The sequence below is a fragment of the Gopherus flavomarginatus genome, chromosome 1 (genome assembly GCF_025201925.1).
Source record: "Gopherus flavomarginatus isolate rGopFla2 chromosome 1, rGopFla2.mat.asm, whole genome shotgun sequence".
Taxonomy (NCBI): domain Eukaryota; kingdom Metazoa; phylum Chordata; order Testudines; family Testudinidae; genus Gopherus; species Gopherus flavomarginatus.
Window position 1 is genome coordinate 142688043 of NC_066617.1, and position 22025 is coordinate 142710067.

The window sequence follows — 22025 nt, forward strand, 5'->3', positions numbered from 1 at the left end:
ATGAGCACCCAGCGGCGCCAGGAGAAGTTGGCGCCTATGCCCTCTTCTGACAACAATAATTACTACAAGACCCCAACGAGGGTGGGGGGCCAGGGCTGGTGCAACCATTTAGGCAAACTAGGCAGCCGCCTAGGGCGCCTAGTGGTTGGGGGCGCCTAAAAGTCCCCTCAGGCGAGGAGGTGGAGGTGAGCTGGGTGGGGGGGCGCGTGGGGAGAGTTGCCCACAATAATGGGGGGGGGGCGCACAGGGGGAACCGCTCCCTGCCCCAGCTCACCTCCACTCTGCCTCCTCCACTGAGCACAAAGCCCAGCTCTAAGTCTCCTCCAATCAGCCCCGCAAGCCTGGGAAGGGAGGAGAATTAGAGCAGCTGGAGGCGGAGCCGAGGTGAGCTGGGGCGGGCTACCCAGGCAGGGTTAGCTTCCGGGGGAAGGGGGGACGTCTCCCCAGGCAGGGTTAGCTGCGGGGGGGGGCGAAGGGGGAAGTCTCCCCAGGCAGGGTTAGCTGACGGGGGGGGCGAAGGGGGTAGTCTCCCCAGGCAGGGTTAGCTGGCGGGGGGGGCGAAGGGGGGAAGTCTCCCCAGGCAGGGTTAGCTGGCGGGGGGGGGGGGCGAAGGGGGGAAGTCTCCCCAGGCAGGGTTAGCTGGCGGGGGGGGGAAGTCTCCCCAGGCAGGGTTAGCTGGCGGGGGGGGGGGGGGCGGGGGGGGGAAGTCTCCCCAGGCAGGGTTAGCTGGCGGGGGGGGCGAACGGGGGAAGTCTCCCCAGGCAGGGTTAGCTGGCGGGGGGGGCGAAGGGGGGAAGTCTCCCCAGGCAGGGTTAGCTGGTGGGGGGGGCGAAGGGGGGAAGTCTCCCCAGGCAGGGTTAGCTGGCGGGGGAGGGCGGGGAAGTCTCCCCAGGCAGGATTAGCTGCCATGGGGGGACGGGGGAGAGAGGGGTTAGCTGTCATAGGGGGGGATAGCTGCTGTGGGGGGGGGGCTCCCCGGGTGGGGGGCTGAGTTAGCTGCCGTGGGGGGGGCAAGGTTAGCTGGAGGGGGTGCAAGGTAAAAGTTTCACCTAGGGCGCGAAACTTCCTTGCACCAGCCCTGTGGGGGGCTGAAGCCTGAGCCCACCCAAGCCCTGCCGCCCCGGGCAGGGGGCCAAAGCCAAAGGGCTTCAGCCCCAGGCAGGGGGCCTGTAACTTGAGCCCCACCACCAAAGGCTGAAGCCCTCGGGCTTCGGTTTCTGCCGCAGGAGGTGGGGCGTGGGCTTTGGCTTCGGTGCCGGGCCCCAGCAAGTCTAAGCTAGTCCTGGTGACCCCATTAAAATGGGGTTGTGACCCACTTCGGGGTTCCAATCCACAATTTGAGAACCGCTGCTCTAGCTGAAAGAGAAGATACAGGCTTGTTGCAGGATAGGAAAGATCAAGGGACTCACACTGTGTGTACCTACCACATGGTTTGAATCAGTTCCCAGGGACGTTAAAGATCTCAAGTCTGATGTGCAGAGCCCGACCTTGTCCCCTCCAGGTCCAGACTTTCCAGCATCCCCTTCAGCAGAACTGAAAGCCTCACTGCTACACTGGGGCCTCCTCTCTCCTTTCCATTTTAGAGCAGTTTCTTCCTCTAAGGAAAAGGTTAGTGCCCAACAGCCCCAGGCTCTCCTATTTCTTCCTGCTCATGTGACTCTCCCATCCCCGGCTCTGCACCAGGTGTCAGGCCTAGGACAGAGATGTTAGATTTACCCTGGCAGGGCTCTCTGATCCTCCAAGCAGGAGGCGGATTTTACTAATTATTATTTAAATTGAGCTAATTAATCTTCACCACACCTCAGTGGATAGGTATTGATGTCCTCACTTTACCATTGGGGAAACAGGAATGCTAAGAGACTTCTTTAAGATCTCACGGCAAAAAAGTGTCAGACCTGGGACAAGAACCTAGGTTTCTTGGCTCCTCATCCTTCATCTAACCCTACGGCAAGACAGAGTGCCTAACGGGCAAGTGAGTTACCCTCTCAGTGCCTTCATTACCCTATTTGCAAAAGGTGACTAAAAATACTAGCTGCTTTGTACGTCTATACCGTATTATCACCTGTTGATCGTCAAGGGCTTTACAAAGGTGGGCAAGTTTCATTTGCCTCATTTCACCACATGCATAATCACATATGGAGGTTCGAAGCAACTTGTTTGAGAGGCACTACTGTGCAGTGGATAAGAATGGATCTTCCATACCAGAGATATGGGTTCTTTCAGCAGCTGTGCTGCGAACAGCCTATAAGAGTTGCAGCACATCACTTAACCTCTGCAACCCCACGCAGAAAAAGCCTGCACAGAAAGTCAGGTCCTGTATTGTGCCCTAAGGGTGCCAGGACTCTGGCTCAGTCTGATCTTCAATGGGAGTGGGATTTACAGTTGACAGCCGTCCGCTGATAGGATACTAGCTCTGGTCCCATTAGCCCCACCCAATGTGTCACTGCTAATTGCCACTGAGGAAATGGTGGTCTCCAAGACAGACTTCCTCCCCCTTGGTGCTTTGAAAGCAAGGCACAGGACTGTGAATTGGACCCAGAATTTAAATGACAGCTAATGCAAAGTGTGGAGTCCTGGTATGAAATCTAGCTATTGTAGGGAAGGGGGAGGGGCAGGGCTGGGGGCTCCTACCATGCACTGGTCTCCAGCTGCTAGTCCCAACAGAGCTGAGGAGGGACAGGACTTCCTCTTCCAAAGCGAGGGTTGTCAGGTGTCCGGTTTTCGACTGGAATGCCCAATCGAAAAGGTACCCTGGCAGCTCCAGTTAGCACTGCTGACCGGGCCATTAAAAGTTTGGTTGGCGGTGCAGTGGGGCTAAGGCAGGCTCCCTCACTGCCCTGGCTCCACGTGGCTCCTGGAAGCAGCTGGCATGTCCCGCTCCTAGGTGCAGGTGCGGCTGCAGGGGCTCTGCAAGCTGCTCCCTCTACCCAAGCGCTGGCTTTGCAGTTCCCATTGGCTGGGAACCATGGCCAATGGGAGCTGCGGGAGTGGCGCCTGCTGGGGCGGGCAGCATGCAGAGCTGCCTGGTCATGCCTCCCTCTGCCTAAGAGCCAGACATGCCAGCCACTTTCAGGAGCTGCCTAAAGTAAGTAATGCCCAGCCAGAGCCTGCACTCTGAATCCCTTCCTGCACCCCAACACCCTGCCCTAGGTTGGAACCCCTCCTGCACCTTAACTCCTTTCCAGAGCCCGCACCTCACACCCCCTCCAACACCCCAACACCCTGAGCCCCCCTGCACCCAAACTCCCTCCCAGAGCCTGCACCCCACACCCCCTTCCCTCACTCCGAACCACTCGGCCCCAACCCAGAGCCCCCTCCTGCACCCAAGCCCCTCATCCCCAGCCCCACCCCAGAGCCCACATCCCCAGCTGGAGCCCTCACTCCCTCCCAAACCCCAACCCCCTGCCTCAGCCCAGAGCCCCCCCATGCCCCAAACGACTCATCCTCAGCCCCACCCCAGAGCCCACATCCCCAGCCGGAGCCCTCACTCCCTCCCACACCCAACCTCCTGCCCCAGCCTGGTGAAAGTGAGTGAGGGTGGGGGACAGAGGGAGGGTGGATGGAGTTAGTGGGGGGAGGGGCCTTGGAGAAGGGGTGGGGCAGGGCGCAGGGCAAGGGTATTCAGTTTTGTGTGGTTAGAAAGTTGGCAACCCTATCCGCAGCACAGCTGCACTCGGGTACCTCACCCAGCTGCAAGAAGCGCCGCGGCTGTTGCCTTCAGCGCCCAGCTCTGACTATTTGAAAAATCCCATGACCATGAAATAGATCAAAATGGACCGTGAATTTGGTAGGGCCCTGCTCATTACATATTTCTCACTTAGAAGGCAGGCCTATGGAATACGCATCAGCTGCAGTTTACAGATGGTCACCATGGTAGATTCCACGCAAAACAATAGCCTGGCTTGGAGAAGGTAAAACTTGGGCCTTGATGGCTAGATCCATATCTGAGAGGAAAGGGGGAGGATTTTGACTAGCCAAAGGTGACAGAAGGCATTTCCAGCCACTAGCGATATCTGGGAATCCAGGAGCAGAGAAGAGTTCAACAAGACTGAAAGACTCCGTGCCACTTTGACAACTGGAGGACAGCTGCCCCTGCTCTTCGACACAGCTCCCTCTGCCAACGAACAATTCCTATGCTGCTGAATGCACATGGCAAGCAAATTGGCTGGAGAAAGTGCATTTTTACGAAGTCTCTTGTTAGAATAGAACAGCTGTTAAAAGTCTGTGCAGTCTTGTTACGAGTCCTTAGCCCATGGGAACTTAATTGGGGTTCTCAGTTCCATTCTCAGTGAAAGGTGCAAACATCATAAAAATCTTCATCACTAATTGCTGCCTTGTTTGCTATCTGCAATGGCAATTAGAGAGGCCAAGGACAGAATGGACTTAGAAACTGAATTGGCCTCTCATCCCCTCCAGGCAGTACCTGCCAGGTGCAGATTTCAGGCACACTGGTGGGCAGGGCAGTGTGCGTGGGGAAACGTGCAGTGCTGCTGCTTTGTTCTGTGGGAAGGCAGAGAATTTCTGTCTCCAGTCGTCCCCTCCAGCCCCTTCTATGAGTGTTTAATTCACTTCATGAAAAGAAAGAACCAAACAATTTGATTGGTTTCTAGGCTTTCCTATTGCTGAGGTGAAGAGATTATTATGCTTATTTATCATTGGTTTAGGAAACGTCTCCTATCAGCCCTTTGGGCAATTCCTCAGCTGCACCTAGTTCTGAATCAGAATGCTCTGTGTGCTTTAAATTAACCCTTGAGTGGCAGCAGGTGGTTTATCTATGCAGACAGCTGCTTTGGGCAGTGCTGGACTCTGATTGCCCACATGGAACTCCCAGTCTCTCACTTTCTTTCCATCTCCCGCCGCCCCGCTCCCCCCCTGCCCCCATGTGGCCCCTGGACTCATATGCCACCCCCTCTAAGTTTTACACCGTGAGTGCTCCATTCCAATGGCGTGTGAAGCCACAAGAACCCTCCCCCTCTTGTGCTATTAATAAACATGTGTGTAGCAGGAGGTTCAGGGGACGAGCCAAGTAACAGGTGCGAGAGATAACATTACACTGGAAAAGAGCAGGGCTGCCACTGCCCATGTGTTAGGAGGCTAATGTCTCATATTCATTGTCATGTGCTGGAATGCGCTCAGAGCATGGAGAAATGTCACGGAGCCGCTCTTCATAAGCTGTCGATCCAAGACCAAGGGTCAGGTCATTGTCCCTCGGGCTCCAAAGGCTGAATTCATCAAAGAGGTGTGTGAGCTGGGAGTGCTAAAGTTTTAAACAAAATATACGTTTGACATCTGAAAGCTAAAAAACTAATGAATGAATATGGGCACAGATCTCCCTCACTAGAGCCAGCCGTTGCTGATAATGGTCAAAATTCCCAAACTTGGGTGTTTAACTTAGGCATTGAATCCTTGTAAGCTCACTGGGGCAGGGACTGTTGTTTTCTTCTCTGTTTGGACAGCACCTAGCACAACAGGGCCCTTGTCTATCACTGGGGCTTCTGGCTGCTACAGCAACAGAATTACATGAATAAATGAGAATTTAATAAATCAGTAGCTTGACTTTGAGAGGCACCGACCATATGCAACTGCCATTTAAATTAACAGGCGCTCAGAACCTCTGGAAACCAATCCACTCAGACATGTATCTAAATATGGATTTAAGGGTCTAATTTTAGGCAGGCAAGTTTGAAAATTTTGGTCAGTATCTTGTTTTTATAGAACACTTTTCATCCAAAAGGACTTTACCAACTGTATAATGCAGATATTGCTTTACCCACCACTGAAAAGCTGCCTCCTCTGGGGAGGAATACAGTAGCTTCTTAGCAGCGCACAGCAACTAAGACAATGAAGTTGCATTGTTGATGCAGTTGAAAACAGAGCTACATAGCAGAATTGGCTGAAAATTTTCCATTGAATCTGTTCTTCAGAAAAAAAAATTAGTTTTGACTAAATTATTTTTTTGGTAAGAGGTATCTGGATTCTGCAGAACATTTTGACTTTTTGTCCAAAAAAGAACATCCAAAACCAAAAAGTTTTCAGTTTTCTGCCAAAACCTGGACAATTCTGGCCACCTCTCACTCTACCTAAAAAGTTATTTGGAACTGCTCCCACAGACCCTCATGGAAGTTGTAGTTCTACTCCCTCATGCTCCGCTTCTCTGCTATGGGAGTAGGTTTCCCAGTCAAACTACATCTCCTATGATGTACTGTGTTTGCTCAACAAAAGAAATGCCCCTAGGGCACCATGGGAGGTGTAGTCTGATCAGAGAGCCTGGCACAAAGAGCAGAAAGAGGGTATGAGGTACCTGAACTACAACTGCCATGGGGCACTGTGGCAGAATTTCCAAATGAATGTTGTTGGCTGAAAATTCTGTTTTCAACTTTTCACTAGAGAGTCTACCCTCTTCCCTTACCATCAATTTCCCAACTAGCTCTAATATTCAGCCATGGAGAATGTAATGATCAGGGGCTTGTCTACACCGTGGGGTAATGCGCTCTATAGAGGTGTGATTTCTAAAGCACACCAGCGTACTGTGCTTTAATTGGTCTGTGTCAATTCTGCTGGTGTGCACTAAAGGTTTCCTAGTGTGCTTTAACACAGCACTGTTTCAAACAGTGCTACGTTAAAGTGCACCAGCAAGGTCTACAAGGACAAAATAATGCATAACATGTTGGTGCACTTTAGGAATTACACTCCTATACATGCATTACCCCGCACCAAGCTGAAATTTTACAAGGTTAACACCAGCACTCTTGTGAAAATGCCATTGATTCTTAAATGATCACAAGTGCCCAAGACCTCTGTTTTACATGTGATCCATAAGACAGCTTCTCCAGCAGCCCCATAACCCGTAGTGTCACGCGGAGACACTGGTTCAAAACTGACACCCAGTAAACCATAAATACTGCTGTTTGCAGATCCTAGACCATCCTAGAGAGAAAGTATTCCTTGAAGGTTTCCAAGCCAATTACTGACCCTGCCCAACCTTGCTTAGTTTATGATAAGCAGAGACAGAATCGCAGCCCAATGTTTATGCCTGAAGGCCATTAGTGTGCCTGCTTTTAGGTGCACAGAAAGGCCACCACCACAACTCACAACCAGAAATATAAGCTCCCTCTGTGATTCAACAAAACGCAGTGCCCCCATGGTATCAAAAAGGAACCAGGAAACCAAAATGCTGCATGGTATCACTGACCGCGCGCTCTCCGATGCATTCCAAATTCTGCAACATGCCAAATCATTCAAGACCAGGATTTGGAATGCCCCAGACACCAGGACATGTCAGTCCATGCCCTGCAATCAGGAGATGCCTCACCCACACCTAGCATAGAGACGACACATCGTCCCCTTGGGTGACATTCCCCCCTGTGCAGACAGCCTTCATGCCACTGAAATCCTTCAAAATAGGGCTTAATTCAGACTTCAGTGGCATCTCCTCCATTTTTTTTTTTTTTACCCCAGATGGGTAGACAAACAAAAAAGTCGAAACACAACAAAGGTGTTCACAAACATGCCATTCATCCTCCTTGCTGAACTCCCTGCTGTCTCTGCTGAGCCTGCCAATCGAGTGGTCAGTTAGTGACAATTAACATGATGAGTTTGAGAGAAGGATGAGCATCCACTAGGAACGGGACTAAGACCATCAGCTCATTTCTCACAGTCCCGCTACTGATCCAGCATTGAATTGCCAGTGGCAATGTTAAAGGGAAAGGCTCCATATCTCATTACAGATTTCCCAGTCTATCCAGCCCTGCCACTGCCCCAAGCTGCTAGTATTTGTAATCTCATAATACCTACAATAACATCCGTCTCCAAATTATTTCCTCTGTGCCCTGCAGCACACACAAGATGCAATAGCACAGTGCTACAGCTTTTGCAAAATCTGAGCTTGCCCATCAACAATTCGACCCAGGCAACTGAGTGGGTAGAATTTTGCCAGGCTGATTCAACCTTAAGTTTTCTGTCAATTTACCAGAACCTCTCGATCAGTTTTCAAGAACACATTTTCTGTATAATCCACTTTCATTGGTGCATGTTCCCTATCTTGTGGTCGGCCTGGTGCTTAGTGTAAATATGGTGTAAATCACTTGTACATAGATAATGCAAACCCGCAGAAATAGCGAGACAGGGCAGGAAGGGGGAAATAGAGTGAACGCTGGGAAGTTATTGAATATTTAGATTCAGGGAACTGATAGCTTCAAGGTTGCAGAGGAGAAGGATTTCCCTTACACACCAATCATTAAACGACTGGTCTGAACTGCTACTAAACAAACTCCCAAGAGTTTAGTCAGTTACAACTTTGCAGAGGGCAACACCAAATATTTGCCTTGCTCCAGCCAGAATGTCATAACAAGGCCTTTTGCTCTTCAGGTGGAGTCCCAGATGCCAGCAGGGGCTGAATTAGCTACACACTCAACACTGAGTATCTGGCACATCCCACAAAATAGCAAAAGGTGCAGGAACAGCTGGGCTGCCTGGGAGCTTCCTTCTCTTACCCAGAACTTGACAAGGAAGAAGGCATTGGGTGGCCCCTTCTCAAAGAGCTCCTTCAGGCCCCCTTTCTTCTCAGGGAACTTGTCATAGATCTGCCGGATGTCCACTGCCTCGAGGTAGGGGTCACTGTAGCTGGGGCTTGACTGGCCAATGTGAACAAACAGGTGCTTGTTATACTGCAAGGAGACAGGTGTGAGACATTAGGGTGATACAGGATGGGTCTCGGTTCAGACTGATCACCCAGTACTCTTCACAGCAGAAAAGATGGGAACAGAATGTACTGGCTGGGACCATCTAACCATAGAGCTCAAGGGAGCCTTTGGACAAAGACAAAGCAGGGAGCACATTTGGGCCCTAGGATCCAAAAAGCATTTTCCTGACAACAGCATGAACAGTACATGTGAGGGAGGCCTCTTAGGAAAACACTGCAGGAAGCGCTGTCTGGCCCCTAGCCTGCTGAAATGGCTCTGCAGGGATTCTTCCACTATCTCATGATCACCAGAGCGCAGTTTGCTCTGGCCATATCCTCCCACCCTGGCACATGCCCAGAATGCCCACTCACTAGGAGGGGAGACCAGCAGTTGATGGCATAGAAGTGGCTACACTGACTTCATGTTATTCTGTCTCTTGGGCCTTAGGACTTTTTAATGGAGAAGAATCTGTTTTTATCAGATCCTAAACTGCCCAAACTTGGCTTCTAAATTTGTCCCCACCAATGCAGAGCAATTCAATGGACTGGGCACTTCAGTACATAGTTAAATAACTAGACACATACTGAGGAGCACACCCAGTGTAAATTAAAGCTATCCAGAGACGAAAAATATATGGAAAGTGGGAGTGAGGTTTGCATCTTACTGTGTCTTGGTCTTGTTGTTGTTCCAAGAATGCAGAGAATTCTAGCATCCAAAGTTTGGAGCTGGCAACCCTTCGCCCCTGCCAAGGTGGAGCCGATGGGGAAGGTGAGAGGCCAGCAGGAGACTCAAACCCTAAACACAAGGGGATTATAAAATGAAATGAAAAAGAGCCAAGTCAGCAACAATTGTCATTTTCAGCATCTAATGTCACAGCCTAGTGAGAATCTTTTTTGGACTTTAACCCTCATATACTGTAAAACACGTATCACAGACCCATCACTCTGTCCCTCCCCAATCAGCTTCTCAACTGTTCTTCCCTGAGGAAGTAGCTCAGGATATGCTGCTAAGTAATGGATTGATCTAACTGCCACTGAAGTCAAAAGAAAGATTCCCACTGACTTCAGTGGGCGCTGGACTGGGCCTTAAATGAATAGCAAGAAAATCTGCTTGGATATCTCTGAGGAGTCACCATGGATGAAGAAATGCTGAGATTGGGAAGGAAAAACCACCCTCTGCTCTACTAGAACAAGATATTTGAGGAGAGTCACACTGGAAATACAACCCCTTTACTGAGGTGAAAACAGCAGTCTTGTGGCTGGAGCATGGGGCTGGGACCTCGTGACTGCTAATTCTGCCTCTGCCATTGACCTATTATATAATCTTGAGCAAGCTGTTTAGCCTTGCTCTGCTTCAACTAATGGGAACTTGGCATCTAAATCCCCTAGGCAGCTTTCAGAATCTCAGCCTACGTTTCTAATAATTCTGCCTGTGTGCAGAGACAGCAGCCATTTTTGTTTTCGAATCGCTGCAGCCTGTTGTAAGAGGACACACACACTGTGCTCTCTCAGAAACTTTACTGTTCTTCTTCCATGTTTGTGGCTTCCCTTAATTTTAAATGGAGTCATTCAGACTGAAAGTAAATATTGTTCTTTGTTTATGGGGACCAGAGAAATTAAAACACAAAGGATCAGGTATGGGGAGGTTAGATTGAGTGAGTGGAGCTGGATGGGACATGCATTGGTTGGCGGGATCAGGTAAACCTGTAGGGTGCATAGAACAAGTCTGGGACTAGATGTGGATTGTTCTCATTCTTGTGGTTTCTCAGGTCCTTCAGGAATATTCAAATTTCCAATTTCCCCTTCAGTGGCAGGAGACATGGAAGTCTCCTTTATAGTTATGACTAAAGAACTATGATTTTCTTACATAGCAATATGATGTGTATGTGCTGTGCAAGAAATTGTGTTTTCCTACGTACCTGGTAACGGGAGTGGAGGTTGAACAGCATAGGTTTGTTGAGAAAAAGGTTTCACGCTGTAGGAATATACACAAGAGTTAGTTAAAGAAAAATCAAAGCATTTTGTTCAGTTCTCTGGGCAATTTAGGTGAAGGATTTTCTGGGGGAAGGGGTGGGAGGTGGAAAGTAACTCTACGAGAGGCAAGGAGGACCCAGAAAGGGGACACTAATAGTCACTATAGAAAAGGGGCCTCTAAGAGCATAACTTCAGTGGAGCACCCAATGCACAAAAAGGGACCCAAACAGCACACAACATTCTTACCTACACATCCAATAGCACAGACCCACTCAGGGGCATCCTTCAAGCTCACCTCAAAGATTGGCTGTATGGAGATCGCAGGGCTTCTGACTTGATTCCCTATATGGCCTGCCCACCTAGACACTAATGCCCATGTATTTATATAGCCTTTTGTCCAGAGTTGGACTTAAGTGTGGGCAACGTCAGTAAATGGCAACTCTCTGTGCCTCTCTGTGCTGGGCTCTGCGAGCTCTTTCCCTGGTGACGGGCCATGTGGGGACAGCTCTTCAGAAGTGCTGAACACCCTTAACTGGGACTGGATTATCAACAGAGTTCCGCTCCCAGTTAGGCCAGATTTTCAGACGTGTTCAGCACCTGCCAGCACCCCCTGTTCTCAGTGGGAGATGGTGAGTGCTAAGCCCTGGAAAATCTGGCCCTTAGTCAGATCCCTGAGGGATCCCTCCCCAGTTCACTTGAAACTAGAAGCCTAATTCAGAGGCCACATGTAAGGAGATCTAGGCTAGACAGCTTTAGAGTCCCTTGGATCTACTCAGACCCACTTATTGATGTTCAAGGGCATCTAAACGGGTGTGACTTACATGCTGAGAAGCCAAGATGTGTGAGCTGAAGGAGGAGAGGTGGCCTACTTTTACCTGCACTGTTCTTACAACTTCCTGTTACTGCCTTTTTTGCTACACTCTTTTCTTCTGGATCCTCACTGTAGGCCGGATCAGGCCCAATGTGAATCCCTCCGATTCCCATAGACAGAATGGGGCAAATTCCAAGATGAAGTGTAAAAGGGTGAGAAGGTGAGTTAAGGACCCCACTCAGTTCCCTTTGAAGCCAGCTTTTCTGTTGTCTGACAGGCATCGGATCAGACCCTAAATGAACCTAGCGGCGGTTTGAGTGAGTGTAATGAACATTTTGGAGGGGGAGAAGAAGGAGCAAGATTCACCAGTTTAAGACTCCCTCTGAACTCACTTAGACTCATCTTAGAATTTATCCCTAGGCCTTTTGCCTCAACTCCAGGCCTGCTTCCATCGATAGCTTGGGGGTGTCTGCCGTTCTGAGAAACAGCAGCAGATGGCTTTATGGTTTCTTAACCTCGAGCTAATTGAAGGTATTTCCCAGCTCAGGGGAACTTCCACCACAGCACAGGAAGCAGCCATGTGTATACTTAGATGTGGGAGTACTCACTCGTGAGAGGATCCAGCTTGGCCTGGCAAAGCTCCTTGCCAAAACTGCAAAACCAAAGTACAGACACAGTCACCAATCTGAGGCTAAAAAAAACCAGACCGTATTCCTGTCAGAGGGCACATAACAAGACTGTGAGCAGAGCTAAGTGAGCCTGTATTCCCCTGCAGAGGCACTGATGGGCCTTGGAAGGGCAAAGCCAGATGCGGTAAGTAATTAAGGACAATGTTTCTAGAGGTAGACACTGGGTAAGAGTGGCTCCATTTTTGGGTGTCCAACTTCAGGGACCCCAAAGTCCATAGCCACTTTGGAAAACTTGGTTGCATGCGATTAATCCAGCATGTTACAGTGAGATGAGCTGGGAGGCACTGTAGGACAGGCTAACACCAGGAAATAGACCTTTCTTCAGAGATGGAGCAGGAAAAGCTTTCTTTTGTGCTGCACAAGGCATTCTGCATTGGTTATGTGCATCTAGAAAGCAGGCTGGGGGAGGCCTTGCAAAACCATGCCTGTTCCAAGTTTCCTTGCTCCATGGCTCAAAAAACCTGGGTACACCCATCAGTCAAACTTCAAAACCTGAGTTACTGGCCCCATCCCAAATTCTGACTCTCCTGACCTGTCACAGGGTGGAGAAGAGGGGAGGGAGTGATAGTGAAACAAAGAGTGGCAGCCTGGGTGCTGACATGTGGTGCAGTAACAATGGCCAAGGGAGGACAGGGAGGTGACTCAACTGGAGGGTGAGGGAGGAACACAACTAAGCCTAGCATTTTGTTCAGTGTGCAGAGTCCAGACTTCATGTCTCCTCCTTATTTATCAGGTTAATTCCTGATCTTTACATGACTGCATTACAGCTGGCAGCACCAAAAAGAAAAGAAGAAAAGAGCAATCTGAACTTCTCAATGTGGAGGGATTCCTATTACTGTAAGCAGCAGCCGTGGCATTCAGGTGACTGATCTAATGCTGGCTGCATTATGTGTCTGACCCTCCATCACCCTCTTAGCACAGCCGCTGAACCATACAGTCCCAGAGCCCTGGACAGAAGAAGCATCCCTCCCGTCAGGATCTCAGTGGGATTCAGAGAATCTTAAAGTTCCATGGCCTGGTTCAAAGGGCTCTGTGGTCAATGGAAGTCTTTCTCATTGACATCAGTGGGCTTTGGAGCAGGCCTCATCTCTTTAGGCTTCTATATGAGGTCACCTGTCACCATGGTATCCAAGCACTCGTGACTGTACGTGCCCAAGAGGAGGCTGGGGAAGGATGGCAAGAACGGATTTGCTCAATACAAAAGAATCATGTGCCAAAAAAGACAGCACAGACATCCTGCATCATCACTGGTGATTAACATCACAAACGCTCCTCTCATCTACATTGGTTTTAGTGCGTCTCCACTGACTTCACTGGAGTTACTCCTGATTTACACCAGCTTGAGAGATGAATCAGGCCCTAAATGTTGCAGTTACATGGCAAATTTGCCCTTCATGTTAATGAGGTGCACTTTGAACTTGTCCCCTGTGGTCTGTTTCTGAGGTGTGTATCTATCACAGTTCCTAACTCTTATCTCTAGCTGACTCTCCTGCCCCATTTCCATTGAGACACTTCACTCACCCCAGACACAGCAGGGTAGGCTGGTCGCGGGAGGCCAGGCAATACCATTTTACTGTGGAAGGCAGTTGCAGAGATGATCTGGGCAGATGACATTGTAGCCATACTCTGCATGGCTTTATCTTTAGCTGCCTGATCCTAGGTGGGAGAGGAAGGGAAAAAAAGACATGGTGATTATAATAAAAAATACATGGCCTGATGTCGTGCTGGGCACCCAGGACCCCCATGGACTTTGATCAGGGAAATGCGTGCTCAGCATCTCTGAAAAATCAGGCAGGTAAAGCCATTCAACAGGACCGGAAGTGACTTTCTAATGCACAGAGCTCACCATAGTTAAGACTGCAACTTAACTTCCATTATAAAATCTGGTGATCGCTTGCTCAGAACTTTCCCAACATTTCTCCCTTTGATCTGAAGCTTTTCACTCTCAGTCTCAGCTCTGTGGCTGTGAGGTTTTGTTACTGGAAGCGTGAGTCAGATCCTGCCAGCCATTTCTGAATTACTGGCAAGGAGCTGGGATGGGACAGATACTTTTCCATTAATAAAAATCTAGACTGTGACTCAAGGGTAAGACAAAAACAGCTCCTCACCACAGAACAATCCCCTCCACCCCGGCACTTGGGCTGGTCTAAGTGAGGATCGGTTGCTTTGCTACAATCCATATTTCAGGGGGAAAATAAATTGCAAGCAACCAGAAAATCACTCCCAGGTATGTACAGCAGGAAAGCCCTGCTTGCCTCTTCTGGGATGGCAACACTTGTGGTGGTGTGTAGATTACAGACACTACTATGCCCAGCTAGCATGGCTATAAGCAGCAGCACAGATGGTGAGGCACAGTTTAGACGAGCAGAGAATGCCTCACATGGCTGAACCCTAGGGTATATACCCTGCACAACCAAGCAGTACCTCCCTGGTCTACACTGCCTCTCCCCTGCCAGAGCTTTTCACTGTGGCATGCAGCTACACATACCCTACATGTCACCACAAGTGCAGACAAGGCCTTAGTTGTGCTATGGAGTTGGGCATTTATGCTTGTGGGTAATGACACTATGCAGTCACTAAGAGGTTTAATATGTGGAGAAGGGACCTCAAGGCTCCTCCTAAAAGCAGTCCTCTTCTTCCTAGCTAGGGAGCATTGGCAGCAGGCAGGGCCACTATCCTCCCACCCTCCGTTCACCACTTCTACATCCAGTCCCTACCTTTCAAACTCTCCTCTGTCTGGGACATCCTAATTGTGACAGTGATGTCACAGGTGGGATGATGATTTTCATAAGCAACTGGAACAGGCGACCTCTTACAAGTGAAGAAAAGAGGCACTTCCTTCCTCAGCAGCTCTGCTCGTGCGTATTCAGAGTCAGAGCAGCTGGCTTTCGCACCCAAAATAAATTATCTCCCTAGGGTCTCCATCCCTTTTCCCAACCTTCTCTTCCCTCAAAACTCCCTGAATGCTACTAATTAAAAAAATCAGCGGAAGTAAAAAAAACTGAAAATAAATGAGCCTCTACAGAGGGAATGGTCTCCAGCTATAGTGTTTTCCATGGAGCCTCAGCAGAACAAGCTGATATCTCTGTGCTGGTATCACTCAGTATGTGGAAGGGAAATATTTTTAACTGTTGAGAAAGCCTAGAAATGTTCAAAAGCCAGGGGAAGCTTCTGCAGAGCCCTATTTAAATAAGGCTTTAGGAAAATATTTTAAAAATGACCTGCTAAATTTTAAATAAAGGTTTATGTCCATTTTTGCTTCTTGATGATGTAAAAAGACTTTCCCAATTGCCACTAAGGCTTTTTTTCTGTTTGTTTTTTACATTTGAAATTCAACTGCAATCTACTCTGCTTTATGTGGAAGATATAAAGAAAAGACAGCGAACTTGCAGAATAACAACACACGATCATTTAAGAAGTGAAATGTGGGCAACTGAGAGAAGAAGGGATTTTCAATCCGACCACTGAAAACCGTTTTTCCCACCTGTTTGAATTTTATTAGAGTTGGGAGCAAACTTGTCGTTGTCAAAGATTCAACACTGATCCCTTCCCCTTCAGCTAAGGGATGAGAAAGCTCTGAATCAATTTCTCTAGACTTCCAGCAAAAATAGGAAAAAGCAGACTTGATATTCCTCATATTGCTAAAGCAAGAACAAAAATGTCTTCTACCAGCCCCAAGCCCTTCTTATACTTTGTAAGGAAAGAAATAAGGACACAACCCCCCCTCCCACCCCCTTTTCTCTGAAGATCATTTTTCAGTCTGGCTTTAGTGCAGGTGACAGATGTTTTAGCCAATTAGGACACAGAAAATTGCTGTCTCCTGAGGAAGTATTTTTCCTCAAGCTTTATCCCATCTTTGTTAAATTTATCTTGAACATGGTGCAAAAGCCTGTTACAGGCACACTGGACAGCTGCAAAATTCACTCGTTTGTGCTGTGGAAATAGCACTACACTAATTGCCAAATAAATCAGAACGTGGCAGGTCTGATCTCCAAGGTATAAACACAAAATGTGTATTTGATATGGAAGGGGAACCAGCAGCCCGAGAGCACACAGCTGCCAGCAGGAACTTGGGAGAAGGGCAGTAACCTCTCTGATTGTATCTACTCCCTCTACAAAGATGAGTGGGGGAAGTGAAGTAAGTAAGTAAGTTGAATGAGCATGGCAGATTTGCCTCTGCAGGTTAGAAAGGAACTGACTGGTGCTGGGAAATGGTTCATTGCAGGCATCTGAGCAGAGCTCACAGCATGGACCAAGGAAATGTAAAAGAAAGCTAGAAATGGAGCTCCTCAAGACACCTTCATTCCCTGAGAATGAAATCTCCTTTCCCCTATGTGTTAAGAAGAAGCAGGCTCAGCTGGCTCACTTTCCAATCACACCAAATCCCAGGGCTGTGACGCACAAGGAACAGAATCAAGGTTACAGCTACAAACAGCAGTAAATCTTTTCACTTGGTGGGCAGTTGTTTCCTGCTTGCACTGCCTCTCGCAAGCCAGCCTCCACCTGAATAGATCGCTTACTGGCACCACAGGCTTCCAGCCCAGACAGCCATACCTAGCAGCTTTGAATTGGGCAGCTGTAATTTGTAACTTCTTTCCCTTCTCAAAGCAGCTGGAAACAGGACTGGCTGATCACAGAACTAGCACACAGTTCTACAAAGAAACTGAGGAAGGGGTGCAGACTGTGGTGGTAGCTGGGGCTTAAAACGCAGACACATGCAGTTCAACACTGATCGGGACTGAATCCAGCTGGTTCATTTAAAGAGAGTCAGCTCCTGATAATGAACACTGAGCAGTCATAGAAATGGGAGGCTGAAAGGGACCTCGAGAAGTCATCAACTCCAGCCTCCTCCACTGAGGCAGGACCAAGGGTAGCTAGACCATCCTTGACAAGTGTTTTTCTAACCTAATATTAAAAACTTCCTATGACAGGGTTTCCACAACCTCCTTTAGTAACCTCTCTCAATGTTTAATATCCTTAGTTACAAGACTTTTGCTAATATCTAACCCAAATCTCCCTTGCCACAGATTAAGCCCATTACTACTTGTCCTGCCTTCAGTGGACAACAATGGAGAACAATTGATCACCATTCTCTTTATAACAACCCCTAACATATTTGAAAAGTGTTATCAGGTTCCCCCCCTTCAGTTTTCCTCTCAAGACAAAACATATCCAGGGTTTTTTTTAACCTTTCCTTTTAGGCAGGCTTGGTAGAATTTGATTTTTTTTTTTTATAATTTTGACAGATAATATTAATGTTTATTTTTAAGCATTTTTTACTTTTATGTATTTACATTTTCTCAGTTGCAAAAATTATGGAGTTTTAAGGGTTTTTTATTTTTATCTAGTTAAATTTTCAAAGTTGTGGGAAATTATGTAGTCGGGTGAGGCAATAATTCTTTAATTCCAGAAGACATTCAGATTGAAAAAGTTCAAGCTTTATAACCATTAAAACACAAACTGTCAACATCACATGTCAAAACATACAAAGTAAATATTCTTAAATTAAACTCCGATACCTTCTCAAGCAGCATTTCTCTTCCTTTGCCTAGCTGTACCTTTCAGTTATTATTGATCAGAATAGTTTTAGTCGATTTGTGTGCATACAGTGAAACTGATGTTTACCACCATTTACTGATAAAAATTTAATCCTTCCAAGCCTGCTCGTCAGTCACGTTTTCTAAACCTTTGATCATTTTTATTGCTTTCCTCTGGACTCTCTCTAGTTTGTCCACATCTTTCCTACAATGCAGTGCCAGAACTCGACCCAGCACTTCAGCGGAGGCCTCACTAGTGCCGAGTACAGTGGGACGATTACCTCCTGGGTCTGACATAAAACAGTTCTGCTAATACAGCCCAGAAGTCACTTACAGCTTCTAAGCAGCTTAGTCCTAAATTATACTCTTCACTCCAGACCTGTGTTAGACACAGGTCAGAGTCACCTCAGTTGGCACAGGGAATCACAATTTGCAAGGAATGTCCCTCCGCAGCAGAAGCATGTCCCCTGAGGAGGTACTGGTTGCCATCACTGTAGTTCCCTCACGGTTATACCAGCCGAGGGCAGCTTTAGCTTGTCCAGGCAGCTCTACAGGATTGTCACCAGGAGAAGTGGTGAGTCAGCATATCCCTACAGCTCGTCCTGACTCTCCTACAACTTGGGGCAGCAAAAAAATGGGAGGTTGTGGCCACTTTATGCCACCACAATCCCTATCCCACTCCCATGTATGTTCTGCCACTGTGAGTCCAGTGATGTACACTACGGCGGCATACACCAGAGGTAAATCAGTCCATAGAAATGAAAGTCATTGTTTCTTCATTCTTTAAATAGATATTGCCTCCAGCACCACAGAGCCATAACAATACAAGTGTTAGCTCAGCACTTCCTGGGAAGTGCCTCTTCCTCCCCAGCTTATGGTAGTTTAACTGCTGATCTCCCCCCAACAAGGCTGTTAGGAGGGACTGGCTGGTGTGTGTGTGTTATGGGTAAGGATGCCCAGCATACCTTTAGCTTGGCTTGGATCTCCCGGGCTTTCCGACGTGCCAGCACCTGGATGTGACTAGACACCTGCATTGAAAAACAATTGCCATCCTCATTCAAGGGGACATCTTGGGAGTTGTCTGCAGTACTGAACAGAAGCCCATGACGTCTGTGTGATGGGAAATTAGTGATCCTTTTAGTTTCTTTTTTTTCTTTTCTTTTTTTAAAAGAGAGGTTGCAGTGAGACTTTCTCCCAAGTGCAAACAAGCCCAATCTGATCATGCTGCAGGTGTCAAATTAGAGGTCTCCACTGACCGAAAGGGCCTTGTGAAATCACAGCCCTTCTGTGACATATAAGCAGACTCCTTAAGCCTTGTAGGAGACCTCTCCCCTTATGGTACCATGTTATGGCCTCATCCAGGTAGAAGGGATGCTTCCCAAAGTGAGTTCATACCTAAATCCCTCCTCCCCAGCCTTTATAAATTCCTCTGACTTGCTTGACTTTTTCCCCTCCCACCTTGGGCTATGCTGAAAGGCCCTTCATTTGCCATTTTTATTTTTATTTCCTGGGAAATAATTGGGCTTTATTTAAAAACCAGTGACAACCATAAACAAAGGGCAGTGGGCAGAGGGCAGGAGGGGTGCCCAGTACTCACAGGGGAAGGCGGGGAAGGGACACTCACCATGTAGCAGTTGCGGAACTCTTCCACTCCCTGCAGCGGCAGGGCAGTCTCGCTGCTGGGACCTGGCTCCCTGCCTGTCTCGCTCCCCTACTGTGCAGAGGAAGCTCACAGGGCTGCACTGAAGGGCTGGGGTTAGCAGAGGGCTCTGTCTAGCAGAGGCAGCTGATGGGGCTCTGTGCACTGGGGCTATGCTAAAGCTGGGATCAGGAGAGGAGAGGAAGCAGGGCTGGCCTTACCATGAGGCGAACTGAGGCGGCCACCTCAGGTGCCAGACTGTGGGGGGTGTCACTAGGACCAGGGTGTAGAAAATTGTGTCTGCTGCTGCTGCTGCGAGGGGGCACGGGGGCATCATCTGAGCTCCCCACCTCAGGTGCCAAAATGGTGTGGGCCAGCCCTGAGTAGAAGACTGCAAGCTGTGAATACTGATCCCCTCTCCCAGGGAGAGCCTTCTGCTGACCCCAGCCCTTCAGCATCGCCCTGTCTGCTTCCCCTGCAAAAAAATCCCCAGGTCCCAAAATAGCCAAAATGTGGGTGAAAAGTCAATAAAACCGGAACACTGGCCTTTCCAAAAACCCAGGAACGGTACAGGGAAAAATCAGTAAATACCAATAACAGGCACATGGCCATCATCATAAAGCTGAGAGAAATGAGGGCTGAGCCTCCGCCCAGCTTCTTTATAAAGCGGTGGCGTTAAGAGAGGAGCTAATGCTAACTCTGAACTTGGGTGTGCCTGAAAGATTCTCGACCAAAAGGTCTGGAGACCTGAAGTTCTGTGTGTGTCTCCAGCAACGGCACATTATTCTAAACAGCTCAAACCACTGTCTTAATCCCTGACCTGGAAGGACTATTTGTAGGAGTTCTGTTCCTAAGGCGGCTCATTTTTTGACCTTTTGGGTGAGATGGCCCAAAAGGGGACCAATTACGGTGTCTATACAGGACAGGACTGAGACTGCGAACGCATTCATGTGTGTCACCCATTAGATGGTAACAACTTCCAGTGACTGACAAGGAGGGGGAGAAAGGCACCATACACCAAGGCCAGGGTAATCAATTATTTTTTGTCAAGGTCCACATTTCTTGGTCAAGCTATTTCTTGGAGGTCCAAACTCCAGAGAAAATAATACAAAAATAACAACAACAACAACAACACATTAATAAGTAAATAAAAAGAGTTCACAGTCCGTTAAAAAGTTCTGGCGGTCCAGATTTGGCCCAGCGTCCTATTGACTACCCCAGCCTAGCCTTTCTCACTAACCCAAAAATGTAACATTTAATATCTCACTGAAAGTGTCACTGCAGGAAGTTCCCTGTGTCACTGTGTGGTAGTGCTACAGTCCAATCTGAAGACATTCGATTGACTAAACTCATAACTCTCATTACCCAGCTGACTGCAATGATCTCTTTCCAAAAGGCAGAGACTAACTGCAGCCAGCAGAGAGGCGATTAGTTCACACAAGCCCTCTCCATTCCTAGGGACACAAACAAAGCAGCCAGTGTAACACAGTCAACTTCACACCTACCTGTTTCCTTGTGCGTGTTTTCCCTGTTCTCAGTTTAATATAGCGGGCAATCAGCTCATTTCGGCCTGGAACAAGGAAATAATGCAAACCAAAGTTTAGAGAGACATGATCTCAGCAAGAAGATGCAGCCTTCAGGGAAGAGATAAGCCCTAATGCTATCCCCTAGGTCAGGAATGTTCTCACTTAGTTCATGTGGCAGAGGACAGTGTTTAAAGAGCAGAAGTCTCAACTGAAAATTCTATTCCTGACATTGCCTTTGTGCAATCTACAATGATCTATAAAAAATCCAGTTTTGTGTTCTTTTATTGGCTGGTTGTGATCAATAAATTTTCTTCTTGCTCTTTTTCTACTGAACCTTAAAAATTCAGGTCTTGTCTGCCTTGTTTTCCATGGAAGGTTGCATGAATGCTTGGAAAACTAGTGGGATTAGAACATTACAAATATCAAAATAATGATAATTGGGAGGGGAAGTGATATTTTATTTGGATGGTTTAAAGCTCTCTGGGGAGAGGAGTTATTTGGTTTGGGTTTTTTTTAAACACCTATTTAACTCAAACACATGGATAAACAATTCGGAGAAAAGCGCTCTCTGTCAAAAATTCAATACCCGGGCCCTTTATGAAGGGTTGAGAAAGCTCTCACTCTAGGTCCCCAAGTCCTCCAAGGAGACTTCCAGCAGAAACACTTAATCTTGACATTTCTAAAGTAAAAACATGAAGAATTTTTTGAAATAATAAAAAAAATCCAAACTTTATCAATTACAAAGCCACACAAAAGGGCACAAACACTTTGTTTTGGTGTCTTTTCCATGTCACTTTTAGCTGATGTTGACAGAGGGAGCTGCAACCACAGGATAGTTTACGTTATGTTCATGAAATGTAATGAAGCACAGACATGGCTGTCTCCAGCACTCTGTCCACTTAAGTCTCAATCCGTTTCCTGCTCATGTTGTTAGAGAGGCTCCCCTTGTTCTCACTGGGAGAAGGAGCAGGCCCTTAGTCACACGGATTTTCCAGTTTTCGCTGCTCTGCTACGCACAAAGATGGAATTATTTGATGCCCAACATAGTGCTGCTGACTTCTCCTATTCTCACAGTGCCAACTAACGCAATGACAAGCCCAGGAGAGAGCTAGGTGGGAGCAGATGCTGTTAGACTACCTACCACCTGGCTGTTTTTCAACCAGCATAGC

The 22025-nt window shown here is 47.9% G+C and overlaps 1 protein-coding gene across 1 annotated transcript in view; it reads right to left on the bottom strand.

Annotated features, from left to right (window-relative positions):
• Positions 1-22025, bottom strand: part of TEAD4 (TEA domain transcription factor 4) — an 81623-nt gene that overhangs the window by 11329 nt on the left and 48269 nt on the right. The window contains exons 4-10 of the mRNA XM_050936480.1: positions 20836-20900; positions 18657-18719; positions 13676-13810; positions 12074-12117; positions 10600-10655; positions 9346-9476; positions 8493-8666 (exon numbers count right to left, since the gene is read on the bottom strand). Of these exons, the coding sequence (XP_050792437.1) occupies positions 8493-8666; positions 9346-9476; positions 10600-10655; positions 12074-12117; positions 13676-13810; positions 18657-18719; positions 20836-20900 (668 nt within the window). The remainder of the gene's footprint in view (positions 1-8492; positions 8667-9345; positions 9477-10599; positions 10656-12073; positions 12118-13675; positions 13811-18656; positions 18720-20835; positions 20901-22025) is intronic.